The sequence below is a fragment of the Colletotrichum truncatum genome (genome assembly GCF_014235925.2).
Source record: "Colletotrichum truncatum strain CMES1059 chromosome Unknown Contig_0006, whole genome shotgun sequence".
In the NCBI taxonomy this organism is placed as follows: Eukaryota; Fungi; Ascomycota; class Sordariomycetes; order Glomerellales; family Glomerellaceae; genus Colletotrichum; species Colletotrichum truncatum.
Window position 1 is genome coordinate 1,488,455 of NW_027222403.1, and position 16,716 is coordinate 1,505,170.

The following is a 16,716-nucleotide window of genomic DNA, read 5'->3' on the forward strand; positions in this document are numbered from 1 at the left end:
GGCACGGCCGTTCTGGGTACTTTCTACTTCCCACCATCTGCGAACACCACAACAGTCGTCTGCAGACGGAGTAGCACCAACAACCAGCCGCTGCCCAGCACCACTCAGAGGCAGAGGCAGAGACAGAGAGTAGAGCCAGACAGAGGGCAGCGCCAGCGACCTGAACCTTAACGAATTATTCCCAACTTCACCTCCTCCTTCACCTATTCTTGCTCCTCCCATCATCTTCTCTTCTCTTCCCATCTCCCTTCTCCTCACCCCACCAATACCTTCTACTCTGTATTCTTCCACCATCCTCTTGTCGCATTTTGAGCGACTCCGCGACCTGAATTAATCGGCCGCTCGCTCCTGGCTTTAAGTTCTTGACGCTCCTTATTCAATTTCAACCCCTCAGCGTCGCGTGCGACGACTTTCGTTTTGCGACATCGACCGAGCCGGTTGGTTGCTACGACTACTCTTCTTTTCAACAACCTGCTCGTACTCACCTCGTTCGATTCACCATTACGCCGGCCTGCCTGGCTACGTCCCTCAGTATCCGTGCAGGGCTGTACGACTTCACGATAACATTTGCGCAACCCTCGAAGCTGTTGCTACTGCTGCCACTGCGGTGGTGCGATACCGAATTTTGCCAATCATATTCCCCTCACTTTTTTCCCCCTCCCGGCGACGAGCGCATTCTTCTGTTCTACCGAGCATCTGTTTGCTTAGTGGGACACAAGGCTATAGGAGCCGCGAATCGGGTGCCTGTCATCCTTCTGCTGGCTTCCCCATCAGCTGCGATATTCTCAGGATGACCACGCTCTTGTCCCAAGCCTCCTCTCCCGCGACATCCCCACCTGCAGCACCTTCGCCCTCCACAAACCCGAATCACCCCTCACTACCGCCACTAATAACATCGCCTCCAAGCCGACGCTCGACAGCCCCGAGACCAATGTCGCACGCTTCCAAGAATCGGCTGTCGCAATACTCGACGGGCTCTGTTCCGTCTCGTTCGCGACCGCATTCTCATATATTTCCAATGTTTCCCTCCAGCCTCACCTACACCCTGGTGCGGGATTTCGCCTATCCCATTATGCACCCGATGCACTATGGCCCCCCGCCAGAGCCATCGCACCCTGCTTCCGGCCTTAGCACTCCCGCCAGCGAATCGCGCCGCCTGTCCGACCCTCCCGCGGCTTGGGAGACAAAGATGAGTTGGGATACAGGATCATGGGGGCCTGACGGCTTTGGAAGGCATGATCTTCCATCTGTCCAATTTGCAGATGGTCCCCCCTGGAGCGAGGACGAAGATCTGGCAAGCCCGGTCGTCAGCTCTCGGCACCGTAAGCACAGGTCGTCTACGGCGGCCTTGGGGACCGGAAGAACAAGAAGCGATCGCGAGTCAGGCGACATTTTGAACCCAGTGCAATACGAAAGAGAACGCGGTTACTATGTTGGCACTAGCGGCGATGGTAGCGAACGGTACTATTTGAATCAGGGAGGGGAAGCAAACGGGCCTGGCGGGGAATATGTCACCTACCCGCCTGACGACGCAAGACATTCAAGCCACGCATACCAATTAGGCGATTTACCCCCGCGGCAGTACGCTGAACAGGAGTACTCGGATGCCTCGAGCTCCGCATCATCCCCTAGCTTTCGCGACGAAGACCAGTCTCGATACTCGCGGGACTACCAATTCACCATCACATCGCCTGATGAGGAGATGCATGGCAAGGCCGTAGCGCTTTTTGATTTTGAGAGAGAAAACGAAAATGAGTTACCTTTGGTGGAGGGACAAATTATTTGGGTATCTTATCGACATGGCCAAGGCTGGCTTGTGGCCGAAGATCCCAAAACTCAAGAGAGTGGACTGGTGCCCGAAGAATATGTTCGTCTGCTGCGCGATATTGAAGGGGGTATGAACAGCCTTACCGGCAACCTAGGCGAGGGCTCAACCTCACCAAACGATGTCGGTACACCCACACAAGCTGAGCATCTCACGTACGGCCACACCCCGACGGGAAGTCAATCTTCGAATGGATACCATCAACCCGTAGTTTCGACCTTCTCTACATCTAGCAAAGATTTAGACCCTTACCCAACACAACAACTGGGGATCCAAGCCGGCCAGCCCCCGCCGCAAGTTGTTCACTACCACGGCCAGAGGGGTGGTAGCCAAGCCAACACACCTACCCTCACCTCTCACCACGATGTCGGCATAATGCGACGAGGCAGCCAGGACACTACTGCAAAGAAGGGTGAAAAGGGCGATTCTCAGACAGTTCCTCTGACGGATGCGGCAGTCGAGGGTAAGATGGTTGACCGGTCAAGTACACCGAAGGCGAAGACACCTAGCGAGAAACCTGCCGAACCCGAAGCCATGGACACTGGCCGGTGATAACCAATGCATTGGCTGCGGCAACTCGAAGGCTAGACTTCTGTTGACGGATTCTTCCACTTAGAGGATCAGTCATGAATCATGTACTATGAGGGACGTCAGGGAGGAGCGTTTCTGATTTGGGTTTGATGATCAAGAGGCGCATAGTTATATTTCAGGAGACATAAAGAGAGGAGCCCCTGGTCGGTCGCTTTCAGCATGTAGCTTGGATGATGGAGAGGATGGGAGGTTAGGGAACTAACTGAAGGATGCATTTGTGATCAATGAGGAGGTGGATAGGATCCTGCGCCCGAATACCCGGTTCGAGGTGCGGATTGAATGTGAGGAAGTGCTTTAACTAAGCTCTCAGCAACTGAAGCTGTTTGCTTGTACATAATATATCGGGAAAACAACATGCCTCGTCTTGAGAGTGCAACGCATTGCTGTCTACTACCATGATTGTGCATGATGTCTAATGCTAGGCAAGTTAGAACCCCGGTGGGCAGCAAGCAAACGACACCTCCCCAAGCATCAGCTATAATCAATAGTGTGCGATGAGATCTTGAGAGTACGTTTTCACTCTTGCTTAGAAATTCATTTGCCTTGCAACCGAACAGCCAACGGCGCTGTAAAATTCGGCGGGGGATCGGAGAGCTTAGGCACGCTTCACGTGACTTTATACGTCATCCATTGGGCGGCACGCCAGACCTTTGCAGGGTTACCCGAGCTTGAGCTTCCGTCTGTGTCTCGGATCCCACCCCCAAAGCTCAAGGTAACCTGCCACGAGTCGGACATCCTTCACAATACTTTCCCCCCCCCAAATTGGTCCTCATCGACATCTTCAATTGCATCCCCGAGCTTGACTAAGATCAATTGACAATTCAAAATGTTCGCTAGAAGCGCTTTCAGGGCTGCGCAGCCCCTTAAGATGGTGAGCAGTTCTTTGTCGCGTTTGCTGCAGTACATTTTCCCCCACCAACGAACCTTTCTGGATAGGTTGGTCATCGGTTGGCATGATGCCATATTACGCGCCCTCCCCCTCTCCCTCTCACAGCAAACCTCCATCGGCAACTTAACAAGCTAATCGATTCGTTTTACTAAAATAGCAAACTCGCCGCTACGCGACCGAGCCCGCGAAGGGCGGCTCCAACGCGGCTCTCTACGCCGGCGCAGCCGCCGCCGTGGCCGGCGGAGCGTACTACTTCCTCTCTGGCTCGGGTGCTGCCCAGAAGGCCGAGGCCGCCGTTGGCGTGGCCCCTAAGAAGGCCCTGACGGGAGGCGACCAGGGTTTCATCTCGCTGAAGCTGGAGGACGTCGAGATCGTCAACCACAACACCAAGAAGTTCCGCTTCAAGCTGCCCGAGGACGACATGGTCTCCGGTCTGAGCGTCGCGAGCGCCGTGCTTACCAAGTACAAGGGTCCCGAGGATGAGAAAGCCACTTTGAGGCCTTATACTCCGATTAGTGACGAGGGTAAGCTTTCCTGATTTTATCTCACATTTTCGCTACACCCTCTACTCCAGCACTCTACGAGAGGTGACTGGTTCAAGGCAAAGTTACTGACAGCGAGCAGAGGCCAAGGGTCACATTGACCTCATCGTCAAGAAGTACCCCAATGGCCCCATGTCTACGCACATGCACGACATGGTTCCCGGCCAGCGCCTCGACTTCAAGGGCCCTCTTCCCAAGTATCCTTGGACCCCTAACAAGCACGAGCACATCGCCTTAGTTGCTGGCGGAACTGGTATCACCCCCATGTACCAGATCGCCCGTGCCATCTTCAAGAACCCCGACGACAAGACCAAGGTCACCCTCGTATTCGGCAATGTCAGCGAGGATGACATCCTTCTCAAGAAGGAGTTCGCTGAGCTCGAGAACACTTACCCCCAGCGCTTCCGTGCCTTCTACGTCCTAGACAACCCACCCAAGGAGTGGGCCGGCGGCAAGGGCTTCGTCACTAAGGAACTGCTGAAGCAGGTCCTTCCTGAGCCCAAGTCTGAGAACATCAAGGTCTTCGTGTGTGGACCTCCCGGCATGATGAACGCTGTTTCAGGCAACAAGAAGAGCCCCAAGGACCAGGGCGAGCTTGTTGGCATCCTGAAGGACTTGGGCTACACTCCTGACCAGGTTTACAAGTTCTAAACTCACTCTGATGAGATGAGTGGGGACGGAAGACTTGGAGCGATTTGTATGAATAGAAGGCGATAGATGCATAGATCTCTGTTTAGCCTGTCGAGCGAGCATTTCCATGCTGAGATAAGTAACGCAAGTCCCGCGGAGCCGCTGTGCTTTTGATCGTGCTAGATATAATTGGCCAGCGCAAAGTTTGGCTGTGTGCTGAGAACATAAGGCGATGAGGTCAAGCTGTTATTTAGGCGAGGCTTGTGGTACGCCCCCCTTAAAAAAAAAAGGTGTATATATTGAATCAATAGCTACGCTATGGGGGCATCGTACAAATTGATCCTAAGCAACCAGCAATCCGACTTGAGATATCCTACATGGAGCGTGCGAGAGCACTCCAATTTCACGTCTTGTCCGCCTCTCAGATAGCCTTGTTGGCAGAAGCGACGCACTCGTTGATGATGCCAGACCACTTAACAGCATTAATGTAGTCCTTGGCGTCGATGCTCTCCTGCAGACCAGGGTAGACGGCTTCGCCTTGTTAGCATTCTTCGTAAAAGTAGAGTAATACCATGTGTGTGACGTACCTCCAGCATATCCGGTCCACAGACCAGGGGCAAACACGACATGCTTGAACCAGTTACGGCCGTCCAAGCCGCCGGGATACAAAAAGTTACGCTCAAAACCCTTGTAGCTCTTATTCACCCAGACAAAGGCGAGAGCCAACTTGATCTTGCGTAAGAGGTTCCACCAAGGGATGTCGGACTTGAGCTCCGCATCGACCCAGGCAGCCGTAGCGTCGAGTTTCTCCGACTTCTCGCGCAGGGCGGCGATGGAAGTGCGGAGAACCTGCAGGGAGGCGCGGAATTGTGACTGCGAGCCTCTAATATCGACGTCGGAGACTGTGATACTGGCGCGCTGCCTGAAGAGCTCCTCGTCGTTGGTAGGCTCGGCCGCGGTGAGCTTGGTTTCGACTTGGTCGACGTAAGCGTCGAGAGCGTCGGCGTAATCAGTCGCGTTGAAGCGGATGACGGGCACATTGGAGAGCTCAGCAACTACCAGGCCCAAAATCTGGGCCATTGTGCGGTGGTACACGAAACCCGGGTCGCCAAACTTCTCCATCCAGTGGAAGGAATCATAATTGGAGTGATATTGGTAGATAGCATCAACATTCTCACCTCCGAAACCCATGTCGATAGACGGGATACCGGCAAAGTCCTGGAACGCAGTGAAGTCGGAGCCGGAGCCCATGGTGCTGATGTAGCCGTTCCAGACATCACCAACAGTCTGGCCAGGAACAGTCTGGTTGGGAGAGGGGACGAGGTGAGTGACGTCGCGGAGGACGCGGTGAAGGAGAGGTGCAGCGGAGCTGCTGAAGTGCGGGCCGCGGACACCAACATCGACGTTGACATAGGCAACAGTGGCCTGGGAGAGCCAGGGAAGATACTCCTCTACCCATTCAGTGCTGCCAATCAAAGAATACTCCTCTCCGTCCCAGCTGGCGAAGACAATGGTGCGGGTTGGCTTCCAGCCGCTGGCGACGGCAATACCGACACCGCGGATGACCTCGTTGAGGACAGCAGAACCGCTGTTGGGGTCACCTGCGCCGCCTAGGTGGTATAAGCTATGAGTGGGCACGAGATGTCAAAGAATGGTACTTACCGGCAATCCAGGCATCGCGATGGTTGCCAACCACAATAACCTCGTTGGGGATTGTGCCATTGACGATGCCAATAACGTTCCAGAGAGGAGTGGTGGTGTAGTTTTGCTCGTTGTAAAGGTTGAGGACGATGTTATCAGGGGAAGGACCAATGTTGTACTCGACACCCTTGTAGCCGAGTCCGAGATTACGGTTCCAGTACTTGTTGAAGTCCTTGATAGAGGGGCCATGTCCGTTGAGGGCCTTCAAAATAGGAATGGCGTCGGCATAGGAGATGGGGATAGAAGGAATGGAAGGAGTAGCGTCGTCAACAGGCGCACGAGGGGCGCCGGGCTTGGAGGGATAACCGGGGGTGGATGGGTCGCCGGGCCGCACGCTGAGGAATTGGGCGCTTCCGCGCTGGACGGCGCTCGGGTGGCGGGCAGGACCGTTGGGATAGACTTCATACCCGTTCTCTTCCGTGACTTTACCGTCGTCACCAGGGTCGCTGTACAACAAGGCACCGATCATGCCCAGCTCCTGAGCGCGCTTCACCTTGAGACCACGGAAGATGCCGCCATACTTTGCGATAGCGATCTTGCCCTCGAGGCTGACGTTTGCCTTGAGGAGATCCTCGTAGTCTTGGTACGTGCCGTAGTTGACGAAGACGAAAGAACCGGTGACGTTGCCGCTGGCAGAGAAGCCATGGAATGTCGGCACGCGGTTGGGCAGGCTGGTCGTAGGGTCCTCTTCGAGGACGTCCTCCTCAAGAGCGGCCTTGAACTCAACCTTCCATTCGGATTTTTCCTCTTCCTTAGACTTGGAGAGAAGTGAGAGGCTATGGTCGACAGGGTAATTAAGGTAGACGTCGTAGGAGACAATATCGGACTGGATGCCCCAAGATCCCCACTTTTCCTTAGTCCACAAAGCCTGAAAGATGATGAGTAGTTGACCAGCTCTCCAAGTCATAAGACACCTACCTGGGAGTAGTTCTGACCCGCCAGATGAGGGCCGGCAGCATAGTACCTGCTCCACTCCTCTGCTCTTTCAGACGAGGGAACCTCGAACAGAATCTTCTGAACTTCCTCGTGGGTGATGGGGGCACGATTGAGGCTGTTGGTCAAGGACCAGCCGTGGTGGTGATGATGGTGGTGACGAGGAGGATCATCTACAAAGAGCGCGACTACGAAGAAGACAGACCAGAAGATGAGAATGGAGGAGAGAGCGATTGTGCAGAAACGGCGGACGACGTGATTCTGGTAGCGGGGTCGCGGTGCGCCAACGTAGACGTTGGTGATCAGCGGCGTCCGCTCATTAGACATTTTGTCGAGGTAGCGCTTTCTATTACTCGAGTCAGCCGAACTCATGCTGTGCAGCTCAGGCGCTCAGCCGTTGACTGAGACTTTATGATGATAAGGTGGGAAGAGGAGGGACATGAGACGCGAATGCGCACATGTGGCTGAGGGTGATGGTTGCATCATCGCCAGGCCACCAGCCACACTAGCTCAGGCACCAAGCTCGTAAAGGTGCACGAGGACGGTGAGGGAGGCAGCTACTTACTCTTGTGCCATCTTGCTAGCACTGGAAGCTGTCACCAAACAATTGCAACTATCTCTGCGCCTTTTGCCAGAGGTGTCGTTGAAACAGAGTTGAAATTGGTATGAGCATTGCGTGCTTCGTAGATGTTATCAGCGTCAATTGGTAACGGTTTTGCCGATCGGCTTCCGGCGCCTGGTTGTAATCCTCCACTGGCACTGGCCGCCCACGGACCTGATCAACAGATTGAGAGCCCGCCTGTCCCTGCTTACGTAGTACATAGAAATTGACACAATTGATCAGTAACTGCTTGGCCTCCTTCCTCTTTGGGTGACACAGGCGAGCCGAGGGAATTATGGGTCATTGCGCTCCGGTGCCGACAGTGAAAGGAATCCACCGGCGACTGGAGATAACTACATGGCATTTGCTGAGATAATACGGAAACATCGTTCGGCTCTAGCCCATTATCTTGTCTATCTTGTCGAATTAGGTGAGCCTCAAAAACCCGTCCTGTGACACACTACATCGACTGTCTCACTACATCCGATCCATGGGCATAGGCCTGTGCTAAAACCACCCGCTTGAACGCACTTGACCCATCGTCATCGTCAAGGGAGTTACATCATCCGTTCTTAGTCCTCGCTAGGCTGACCGTCCCCCTCATTCCGAGTCAAGAAAATCAAGACAACCCTCTCGCTCGTGTTTCTGAGTGAATCGGCCAATACCCGGTGATCACGCAATTGATTGGGTGGAGGTCGCCCAATCAGTTATTCCCGACGTGCCGCCTGCCAACCACCGCACTCCGAGGCTAGAGCCTCTGTGAGAAAATGTATCAGATGTGTGGCTTTTATTTTATCTTGTCTGAATTGTGCATGGTTTGACGACGAGCAGAGACAGCGAAGCAGCAGTATATGTCTTGGGGTTTGCATGTCAAGACTCATGCCGATGCTGCGCTGGCAGTCCTGGCAAAAAGGGTCTTCCCTGGGCCCAATTGGCCCGTGATGATTATTAAGCCTGTCCACCTGCTTCGTGTGCTCCTGCAAGCCACACCGACCTTCGGCCCCGGCCTCGGCGAACTCGGTCAATCGCCGCCGGGAAGGAGGTCCCCACCGAGGGAAAGCTGGACGTCATGGGATTTGCGGGGCAACTTTTTTTTCGTCCCAATCTTTTTTCATCGTTTAGGCGTACCACAAACCGTCCTACAGCGAGGACCCCTGCCTCGTCCGCTTTGCTACACACCCTCACCGACTCTAACCCTCCTCCTCCCCAAGTTTTCTGCCGACAACGGATCTAGAGTTGAAGCTGCAAGTATCCGTACACGGTATTACGCTGCGCTGCCGCATTGCAGTTGGAAGAGGGGGGGAGACAAACCACCCCTACTCTAACTACTCCCCTGTCATGAGCCCGTCGCGCACCTCCCGACCGCCCGCTGGGCCAGCCGCACCGTACCGCACCACAGCCCAAAACCAACCGGGTCTGCAGCGTTCTCTTCACTCGTTCTAGCAGCAGGGAAGCCATGACAATGGAGTCAGATTGTGCGCATTGTTCTTGAGAGCCCGATACCAGAACACGGAGCACCGCACAAGCCGAACAGGCGTCTTCCTACCGGCAAAAGGTTCTTACCTGACCATATCCGAGACACTTGACGCCTACAGTCATCTCATCTCCCACCGACCGCAATAAACCATCTCGAATACTTCCCTCGCGTCTCGCGCTCACATCGCCCATTCCGCACCAGTGAGCAGGACTGTTGACAGTGGTTTTCCGAATGCTGATGTGCTAAGGTAATCCTTAGATACCTTTTAGTGAATGCCAAGTCAGGGTACGGCAGGCGGGAATGCCCACTTTCAGAGTAGTTTCCAGCGCCTAGCCCACCGAGAGGCGAGACCGTTCCCAGTGGCCCGCCCCATTAATCTTCACCCCCAGTGATATCACCCCTCTTCTGACCAGTAATCGATTGAACATCTTCCGTCAGCAGCACACTATGTACGCGGGGATCGGCGTCCAAAAAAAATAAATGGTCGAGTCCCCTACTGCTGCCACTGCCCACACTCCCTCCCGGGTCTCAAAGTCCTGCAGGAAGCTGGGGGGATGACTGCGGATACATGAATTACATTACCCACGCTATTCCCTGTTCGGTACAGTGCAGCCGCAAGCCTGCAGAACGAAAGTGGATCGTTGCCGTTGGTTTTTTGTTTGTGCTTGACAACCGTCTTTTCCATCTCTCTTAGTGTTCTTGTGACTCCCATCTTTCTTCTTCCAAACTATTTTGTTTTTAAAGGTGGTTGGTCCCCCTCGATTATAATCGTCCCCTACATGGTCTTCTCTCACGTCACATAACGCAGACCAAGAGAATTGTTACTCCGACAAGAATCCAATACCATTTTTAAAATCGCACTCGGGCATATCACTTACTCGAGCCGGCGATTTCAATCTTTTGCACTCTCGTGAATTCCTCCTTCACTGGCCCTGGCTGGTTTCGTCGCAGACCCGAAGATGGCCAAGCCGACGAAGCCAAAGTTGCCCGCGAAGCAACTGGCCATTCTGGGTAAGACAACCCGTGTTTTCAAGACATGTTGTTGCGATTGCTTTTAACTGCTCTTTCCAACAAATGCGACTCTACGCAGATTCCAGTTAGTGCCGGGCAAGTGCCAATAGCCAAGAAAAACGGACGTATGGGAGTCAGGAACCAAAGCAGAGGTCTTTGAACATTTGAGAGACGCTTCTGAAGAACTGGGAAGGGATGGATGGTCGTTTTTTTTCGCATGTTGTTCTTGTGCTGCAGCCTTGTCCTTAGCCACATACTCTCCTCAGTCTACTTTTACCTTCGAAATGCGACGCATGGAATGGTTTTGATCTTCCGAGCTGCCTGATCAACGTGAACCTCCAAGTCGACTTCAATACCAAGCCCAAGGCGGTTGGCACGCGCGCTGCAACAAGACTGGACTTCCGCATACGTCTTACACAACGCGAACCCTTAACCTGAGGTATCATTCAACGTTGTCTGTCACTGTATCGCTGACTTGGAAACAGCCGTTGCGCGGTTCGCCGAGCCCCTCGCTCTAACCTCCGTCTTCCCTTACCTGCCAGAAATGGTTCGCAGTTTCGGAGTCGAACAAAACGATATCGCAAAATGGGCCGGCATCACATCTGCTGTTTTCTCGCTATCTCAGAGCTGTACCGCCGTTCCATGGGGCAGAGCTTCAGATCGATTTGGAAGGAAACCAACTATTATAACTGGCTTGATTTCGACCATGATATTCTTCGTTATATGGGGTATGTCCACGAGTCTTCCCATGGCGATTACCGTACGTGCCATTTTGGGAAGTGGTAATGGAAATGGTAAGTAAACTGCTCGAACTGGAACTCTGAGCTCTTGTGGCTGACGCGAAACCTCCAGTTGGTATTATCCGTACCATGGTCGCAGAAATGGTCCCCGAAAAGGAGCTACAACCTCGAGCATTCTCAATTATGCCCCTCGTCTGGTCCGTCGGCTCCATCTTCGGCCCCGCCTTCGGTGGTTTCTTCGCCAATCCCGCCGAGCGTTTCCCTTCAATATTCGGCAACAGCTGGTTCTTCAACGCTTATCCCTTTGCCCTGCCGAACCTTCTAGCCGCTGTTTTCTTCCTGATCTCAGTGACAACCGCCACACTGTTCCTGAAGGAGACGCTTGAGAGCAAGCGTCACCAACCGGACTGGGGCCTACTCATGGGCGAGCGTATTACCCGACCGTTCCGCCGCTCTCACGCCCACCGCCACCACCACGCCCATGCCCGTCGCACATCTTTCGTTGATGGCGAAGCTACGGCCCCTTTGGTTCCGACAAAGGCAAACCGCTCAGGCCAACCGCTCGAGGACAACAAGCAGCCTGCCGAGACTCCAAGCATGAGAGAGGTGTTTACCACTCAAACAAGCATAAACCTGCTGTGCTACACCTTTCTTGCCCTTCACTCCGTAGCCTACGATCAAGTCCTCCCCGTCTTCCTCAACTACCCCAAGCAAAAGCACACACCGGAGAACACCCACCTGCCTTTCCAGTTCTCCGGCGGCTTCGGCCTCGGCTCCGGTCAGATCGGCACCATCTTCACCATCTATGGCATCACCTGCGGTGTCATCCAGTTCTTCCTCTTCCCTCCCCTGTGCAACTATTTTGGCGTGTTACGCTGTTTCCGCGCATGTGGTACGTACACTATCTTCCTCCAAACCATGGATCCCCAAACTTACTAACTTGCGCTCAGCCATTACGTTCCCCGTCGTCTATATCCTTACCCCCTACACTATCCTTTTCCAGACTGACACAGGCCGCTACGCCGCTCTCATGGTCGTAATGTTCGTCAAGGCCTTCGCCGTCATCATCGGTTTCCCCTGTATGACCATCCTTCTCACGAACTCGGCTTCTTCGCTCCGTATTCTCGGCACCCTCAATGGTTTCGCCACCATGTTCAGCGGCTTCGGCCGTGCCTTTGGGCCCGCTGCCGCCGGTGCTGCCTTTAGCTGGGGCGTTTCGGAGGGCTACGTTATCACCGCCTGGTGGTTCCTCGCTGCTACTGCCGTAATCGGCGCGATTCCTGTTTACATGCTCGTCGACAGCGACGCCTTGACGCAGACACCCGATACTAGCGACGATGAGGAAAGCACCGATGACGATTCGACCAGCGATGACAGCGGCGCCACGTCCAGAAGCAACCACAACGAGACTGCGCCATTGTTGGCGAGGAACGGTTCAGCGGGCTACGACACCGTTACCTCAACCCGATCTTAGGACCTCGCTCTCTCTGCATAGATTTGGCATGGCTACTTTTAGTTTCTTCGTCTGATGAGCGTGCACGTGCGAGCAAGCACCTTGCGATGTTTATGTGGAATACGATATACGCGGTTGGCTCTATAATGCCCAGGACCTGATGGTCATGTTACATCTGCTGTTACCTTTACGAATGTTTCATCGCTCCCCAACAATCTTGTCGATGTGTTGTTTCTCGGGATTAGGTCCGTCATTGCAGGCGCTCAGCATCGCGGGTTGTTCATGGGTTGCTTTTGGGGTGTTGTTTAATAGGGAGTTCTGAAAAGCATTGGATTTATGTTGTCTATCTCAGTTCGGTTGGTATGCATACGCGCATCATATATCACGTAGATGTGTCGCTGTTCCAGCTCTCTAATATCAACTATTTGTCAATGAGATTTAGCTGGCCTAATGCGTGTTACCTGAAACAATAAATCGCAGGTTCCAACTACTTTTTCACACGCTCCCTCCGAGACCCTTAAGGTGTTTTCAGGAGATTACATTGTCCGTCCAACTGTTCCAATATTTTAAATTTTCCAACATTCAACAATGACATAAAAGATTCAAAAAGATGAAGTTGCGAAATCTTGTATAGTGATGTAAACTTCTACACCCAGTTCAAAACCCTTTCCAAAAACTCCTCAACTCACACAACAGTACCGGAATTGAGCTGGGGCCAAGCCTAGAGCAAGATGTGATTCATGAAACGCAGAAGAATGAGGGGAGGGGGGGAAAAGCAGAAAAAAAAAAGATGAAAAAAGATAAAAAAAAAAAAAAAAAAAAAAAAAAGCAAGAGCTCTAGCTCAAGAAAAGCTCACGGCCATTTGTCACGCGTCCTGGCATGAAGCTCAAGCGCCCCCGCTGATGTCAGTTAGTTCTGGGCCGATCGCGGAGACGTTGCAAAGTCGAATGAAACTGACCATGTCTTCTCTTCCCCCTTCGGATAACAGCAATCACTGTACACAGAAAAAGAGCAGAAGGGGGAAAAAAAAGGACATGACCATTGGCTGTTGTCGCCGATAAAAATATTTCTTAATTCATTTTACCCGTGGAGGTTTGTTTTGGTATTCAGAACGCTGCATCATCTCTAAGGCACTTCAAGCCTGCCTTCATAAGGACTCCAAAAACTCCGCTTAAGACTTTCTTAGTCACTAACCTCCCGCTTAACCCAAAGGCCCCTTCTCCTTTGCTTCCCTTCCTCCCGTATATAACGTGTATATATAATCTTGAGGGAGGGCGAGGGGCACATTTCCTTCTATGTAATCCCATTTTCCCTGCCATACCTTTTTCGTTTTCATCAACCCTTTTTTTTAGTATCATCCCATCACTTCGTCATTTGTTAAGCTGTTGGCTTCGCCATATTTTCAGGCGAAGAGCTTCTTCTCGAAAGACTCCATGTTCACGTTACCCTCCATCTGGGCGCTGGCAGTACGGAGCTCAAAGCGGAGAATGCCGTTGTCGACGGACTCGCGGAGCTCCTTGAGAGACTGGATACCGCAGTCCTGCATGGAGTGCTTGAGACCGGCGGCCAAGTAGGGGATGAACCTGCTGATGGGTCTGTGACTTGTTAGCATTGTTGGATCATTTTCAGATATGAAGTGAGACTCACCCTCTGTGGGCAACCGAGCCAGTAACACCCTGGGCAACAAGGACGCTGTCACCCTCGGAGAAGTAGCGAGCAGTACCAGCGTTGCTCTTCTGGCTGTCCTTGCCGCCGTTGCCGGCCTTCTTGTCCTGCATGGCGTCGATGGAGCCCATACCACGGTAGGCCTTGACGAGCTTGCCCTCGCGGGAGACGAAGGAAGTACCGGGAGACTCGGTGGTACCAGCAAGAAGACCACCCATCATGACGGTAGAAGCACCAAGGGCAAGACCCTTGACAACGTGGCCAACGTTCTGGACACCACCATCGGCGATGCAAGGAACGCCGAAGCGGGCGGCAAAGCTGCTGACAGAGTGGACAGCGGCAGCCTGGGGACGACCGACAGCCATGACCTCCTGGGTAATGCAGGCAGAGCCGGAGCCCATACCGATACGGATGCCGTCAACGCCGGCCTCGATGAGGGTCGCGGCCTGCTCACGAGTGACAACGTTTCCGCCAATGACGTCAAGACCAGGGAACTCGCTCTTGCACCACTTGATCATCTCAACCTGGTACATGGAGTTACCCTGGGAAGAGTCAAGGATAACGACATCAAGTCCAGCATCGACAAGAAGCTTGAGGCGCTCCTTGTCCTCAGGGCGAGTGCCGATGGCAGCACCGCAGAGAAGCTGCTTGCTGTCGGGAAGCTTGGAAGCGAGGGGGAAGTGCTGGTTCTTGTTCAGATCGGAGCGGGAGATCATGGAGACGAGGTTGAAGTCCTTGTCAACGATGGGCAGCTTGCCCTTCTTGGACTTGGCAAGGATCTTGTTAGCCTCAACGAGATCGATACCGGCGGGGGCAGTGATAAGGTCGGTAACCATCACGTTGGCGATGGACTGGTTGGCATCCTCCTCGAACTGGATGTCACGGTTCGTAACGATACCCAGCAGCTTGGAGCCGAGCTTGCCGGTCTCTGTAAGTTTCCATCAGCCACATATCCCAATAGAAGGTATGAACGAAATCTTTTAGTGAGGTAGGCTGGGATCATAGTAAAGTGTCTCCTCATGACGACATGGTCGTCAATGTGGTGGAACGAAAGTTATAATTGAAAAAAGGTTTGTAATCATGTAGAGCCGGGGTAGAGAAATTTTCACAAATGGGGGGTACTGACCAGTAACAGGGAAACCACCGAAACCCCACTTCTCCTTGAGAGCCTTTGCCTCGCCGACGGTGGTGTCGCGGCTGATGACAACGGGGTCGAGGATGAAGCCGTTCTCGTAACGCTTGACCTTGCGGACCATGTCGGCTTGAGCCTCAGGGGAGCAGTTGTGGTGGATGATACCCAGACCACCCTGGAGAGCCATGTGAATGGCCATCTCGTGCTCAGTGACGGTGTCCATGGGGGAGGAGACGAAGGGGGTCTTGAGGGTAACCCGCTTGGTAACGGGAGAGTCAAGAGCCACGGCAGAGGCGGGGAAGCCAATGTAGCCGGGCAGCAGCAGGAAGTCGTTGTAGGTCAGACCACCGTGCTTCTTGGTGTCCATGAGCTCGTGAATGTCGAGGCCATCGCGGCTCTCGTATTCCTTCAGAACCTGGAGGGCGGACTTGGAGTCCAGCACCTTGGCGCCGTTGATACCGTTGGTGGAAGGCATTTTTTCAGCTTCTTCCGTAAGGAATAAAGAGTAGTATAGAACGGAGTGTAAGGAGAAAAGAAACGGAGTTGAAGAACTGCTAGTCTTTCGAAAGAGGACAAGATTTGACTCGATTTCGAAGACTAAGGTTGGATAGGTCTCTTCTTCCCGTAAGAAAGAAGGAGAAAAAAACTTCGAGACGACACCCCGCAGGAAATTTTTTAATGGAATTGGGACCCTGCGCCTGCGCGACCGGCGGATGGAGGGGCAGGAGGGGCAGGCGGTGAGTGCCACAGTGCGGCGCGACAGACATGCTACTGCGGCGTCACTGTGCCAAGCAATGGCCTGACCCGTTGGGCCATCCAGGTAAGGTTATCGTTTGCTGAACCCGACCATACCCGCCTTGTTTTATTTTACAGGTGTATATATATAGTATGCTGACGTACTCCAAAGGTGCTTCAAAGACATCACGGCCGGTCAATCAATGGTCGAGAAGAATATAGCCCACATTGAGGCTTGAGAAATATTGAAAAGAGCTTTCGACAGTGTTTCTGCTGGATGGAAACATGGTGGCCACTGTATTAGCTAAGCTCGGTATTAGTTGGGTCTTATGACGCAAGTCCCAGCGGGAAGCTTAGTGTTCAAAAATGGCATGCAAGATGGTCTTCGTCGTAGCGCGCACTGAAAGAAACTCTCGTGGGAGCCTGCTCTGGGCTCGCACAATATTCAAGAACCGTAGTGAACGTGGGGAAATCTGCTATTTGAGACGAAAACAACAAAGCAAAGTTGCTTTTGCCGGAAACCCGTGGCGTAGGTTTGGTGTCTCTGGTTGGCCAGAGCAACAGACACAGGACAATCCTTGCTTGAATTGAATGTGTTCTGGGTTTAGCCCAACACGAAAGCAGAAAATATCTCTGCGCCAGTCCGAGGAGTGGTCACAACAGCATGCGGTGAATAGGGGATGAGAAGCCCTGAGCTTCCGCACCGGCTCTCAGTTCCAATTGTGGGAGTTCACTCTCGATGCATCAATTGCTTTTTTCCTTCTTGTCACGCGTCTAAATGAAACCAGCG

At 53.2% G+C, this 16,716-nt stretch overlaps 5 protein-coding genes across 5 annotated transcripts; 3 read left to right on the forward strand and 2 right to left on the reverse strand.

Annotated features, from left to right (window-relative positions):
* Positions 1-790: 790 nt before the first annotated feature.
* On the forward strand, positions 791-2,377 carry CTRU02_209682 (SH3 domain-containing protein; the record flags this gene model as incomplete). The annotated part of the gene is made up of 1 exon (XM_036730255.1): positions 791-2,377. One exon carries the CDS (start codon positions 791-793, stop codon positions 2,375-2,377), a length of 1,587 nt encoding a protein of 528 aa, XP_036577955.1.
* Positions 2,378-3,242: 865 nt separating this feature from the next.
* Positions 3,243-4,498, forward strand: CTRU02_209683 (NADH-cytochrome b5 reductase 2-like protein 2; the record flags this gene model as incomplete). Its single annotated transcript, XM_070205320.1, has 3 exons — positions 3,243-3,306; positions 3,461-3,829; positions 3,930-4,498. The coding sequence occupies 3 exons, from the start codon at positions 3,243-3,245 to the stop codon at positions 4,496-4,498; spliced, it is 1,002 nt and encodes a 333-aa protein (XP_070060968.1).
* Positions 4,499-4,898: 400 nt separating this feature from the next.
* CTRU02_209684 (glutamate carboxypeptidase II) lies at positions 4,899-7,483 on the reverse strand (the record flags this gene model as incomplete). Its single annotated transcript, XM_070205321.1, has 4 exons — positions 4,899-5,008; positions 5,065-6,087; positions 6,140-7,046; positions 7,097-7,483. 4 exons carry the CDS (start codon positions 7,481-7,483, stop codon positions 4,899-4,901), a joined length of 2,427 nt encoding a protein of 808 aa, XP_070060969.1.
* Positions 7,484-10,148: 2,665 nt separating this feature from the next.
* On the forward strand, positions 10,149-12,414 carry CTRU02_209685 (major facilitator superfamily transporter; the record flags this gene model as incomplete). Its single annotated transcript, XM_036730252.1, has 4 exons — positions 10,149-10,200; positions 10,686-10,994; positions 11,053-11,832; positions 11,891-12,414. The coding sequence occupies 4 exons, from the start codon at positions 10,149-10,151 to the stop codon at positions 12,412-12,414; spliced, it is 1,665 nt and encodes a 554-aa protein (XP_036577952.1).
* A 1,382-nt stretch (positions 12,415-13,796) lies between these two features.
* CTRU02_209686 (inosine-5 -monophosphate dehydrogenase imd2) lies at positions 13,797-15,666 on the reverse strand (the record flags this gene model as incomplete). Its single annotated transcript, XM_036730251.2, has 3 exons — positions 13,797-13,989; positions 14,042-14,987; positions 15,186-15,666. The coding sequence occupies 3 exons, from the start codon at positions 15,664-15,666 to the stop codon at positions 13,797-13,799; spliced, it is 1,620 nt and encodes a 539-aa protein (XP_036577951.2).
* Between the last annotated feature and the right edge of the window lie 1,050 nt (positions 15,667-16,716).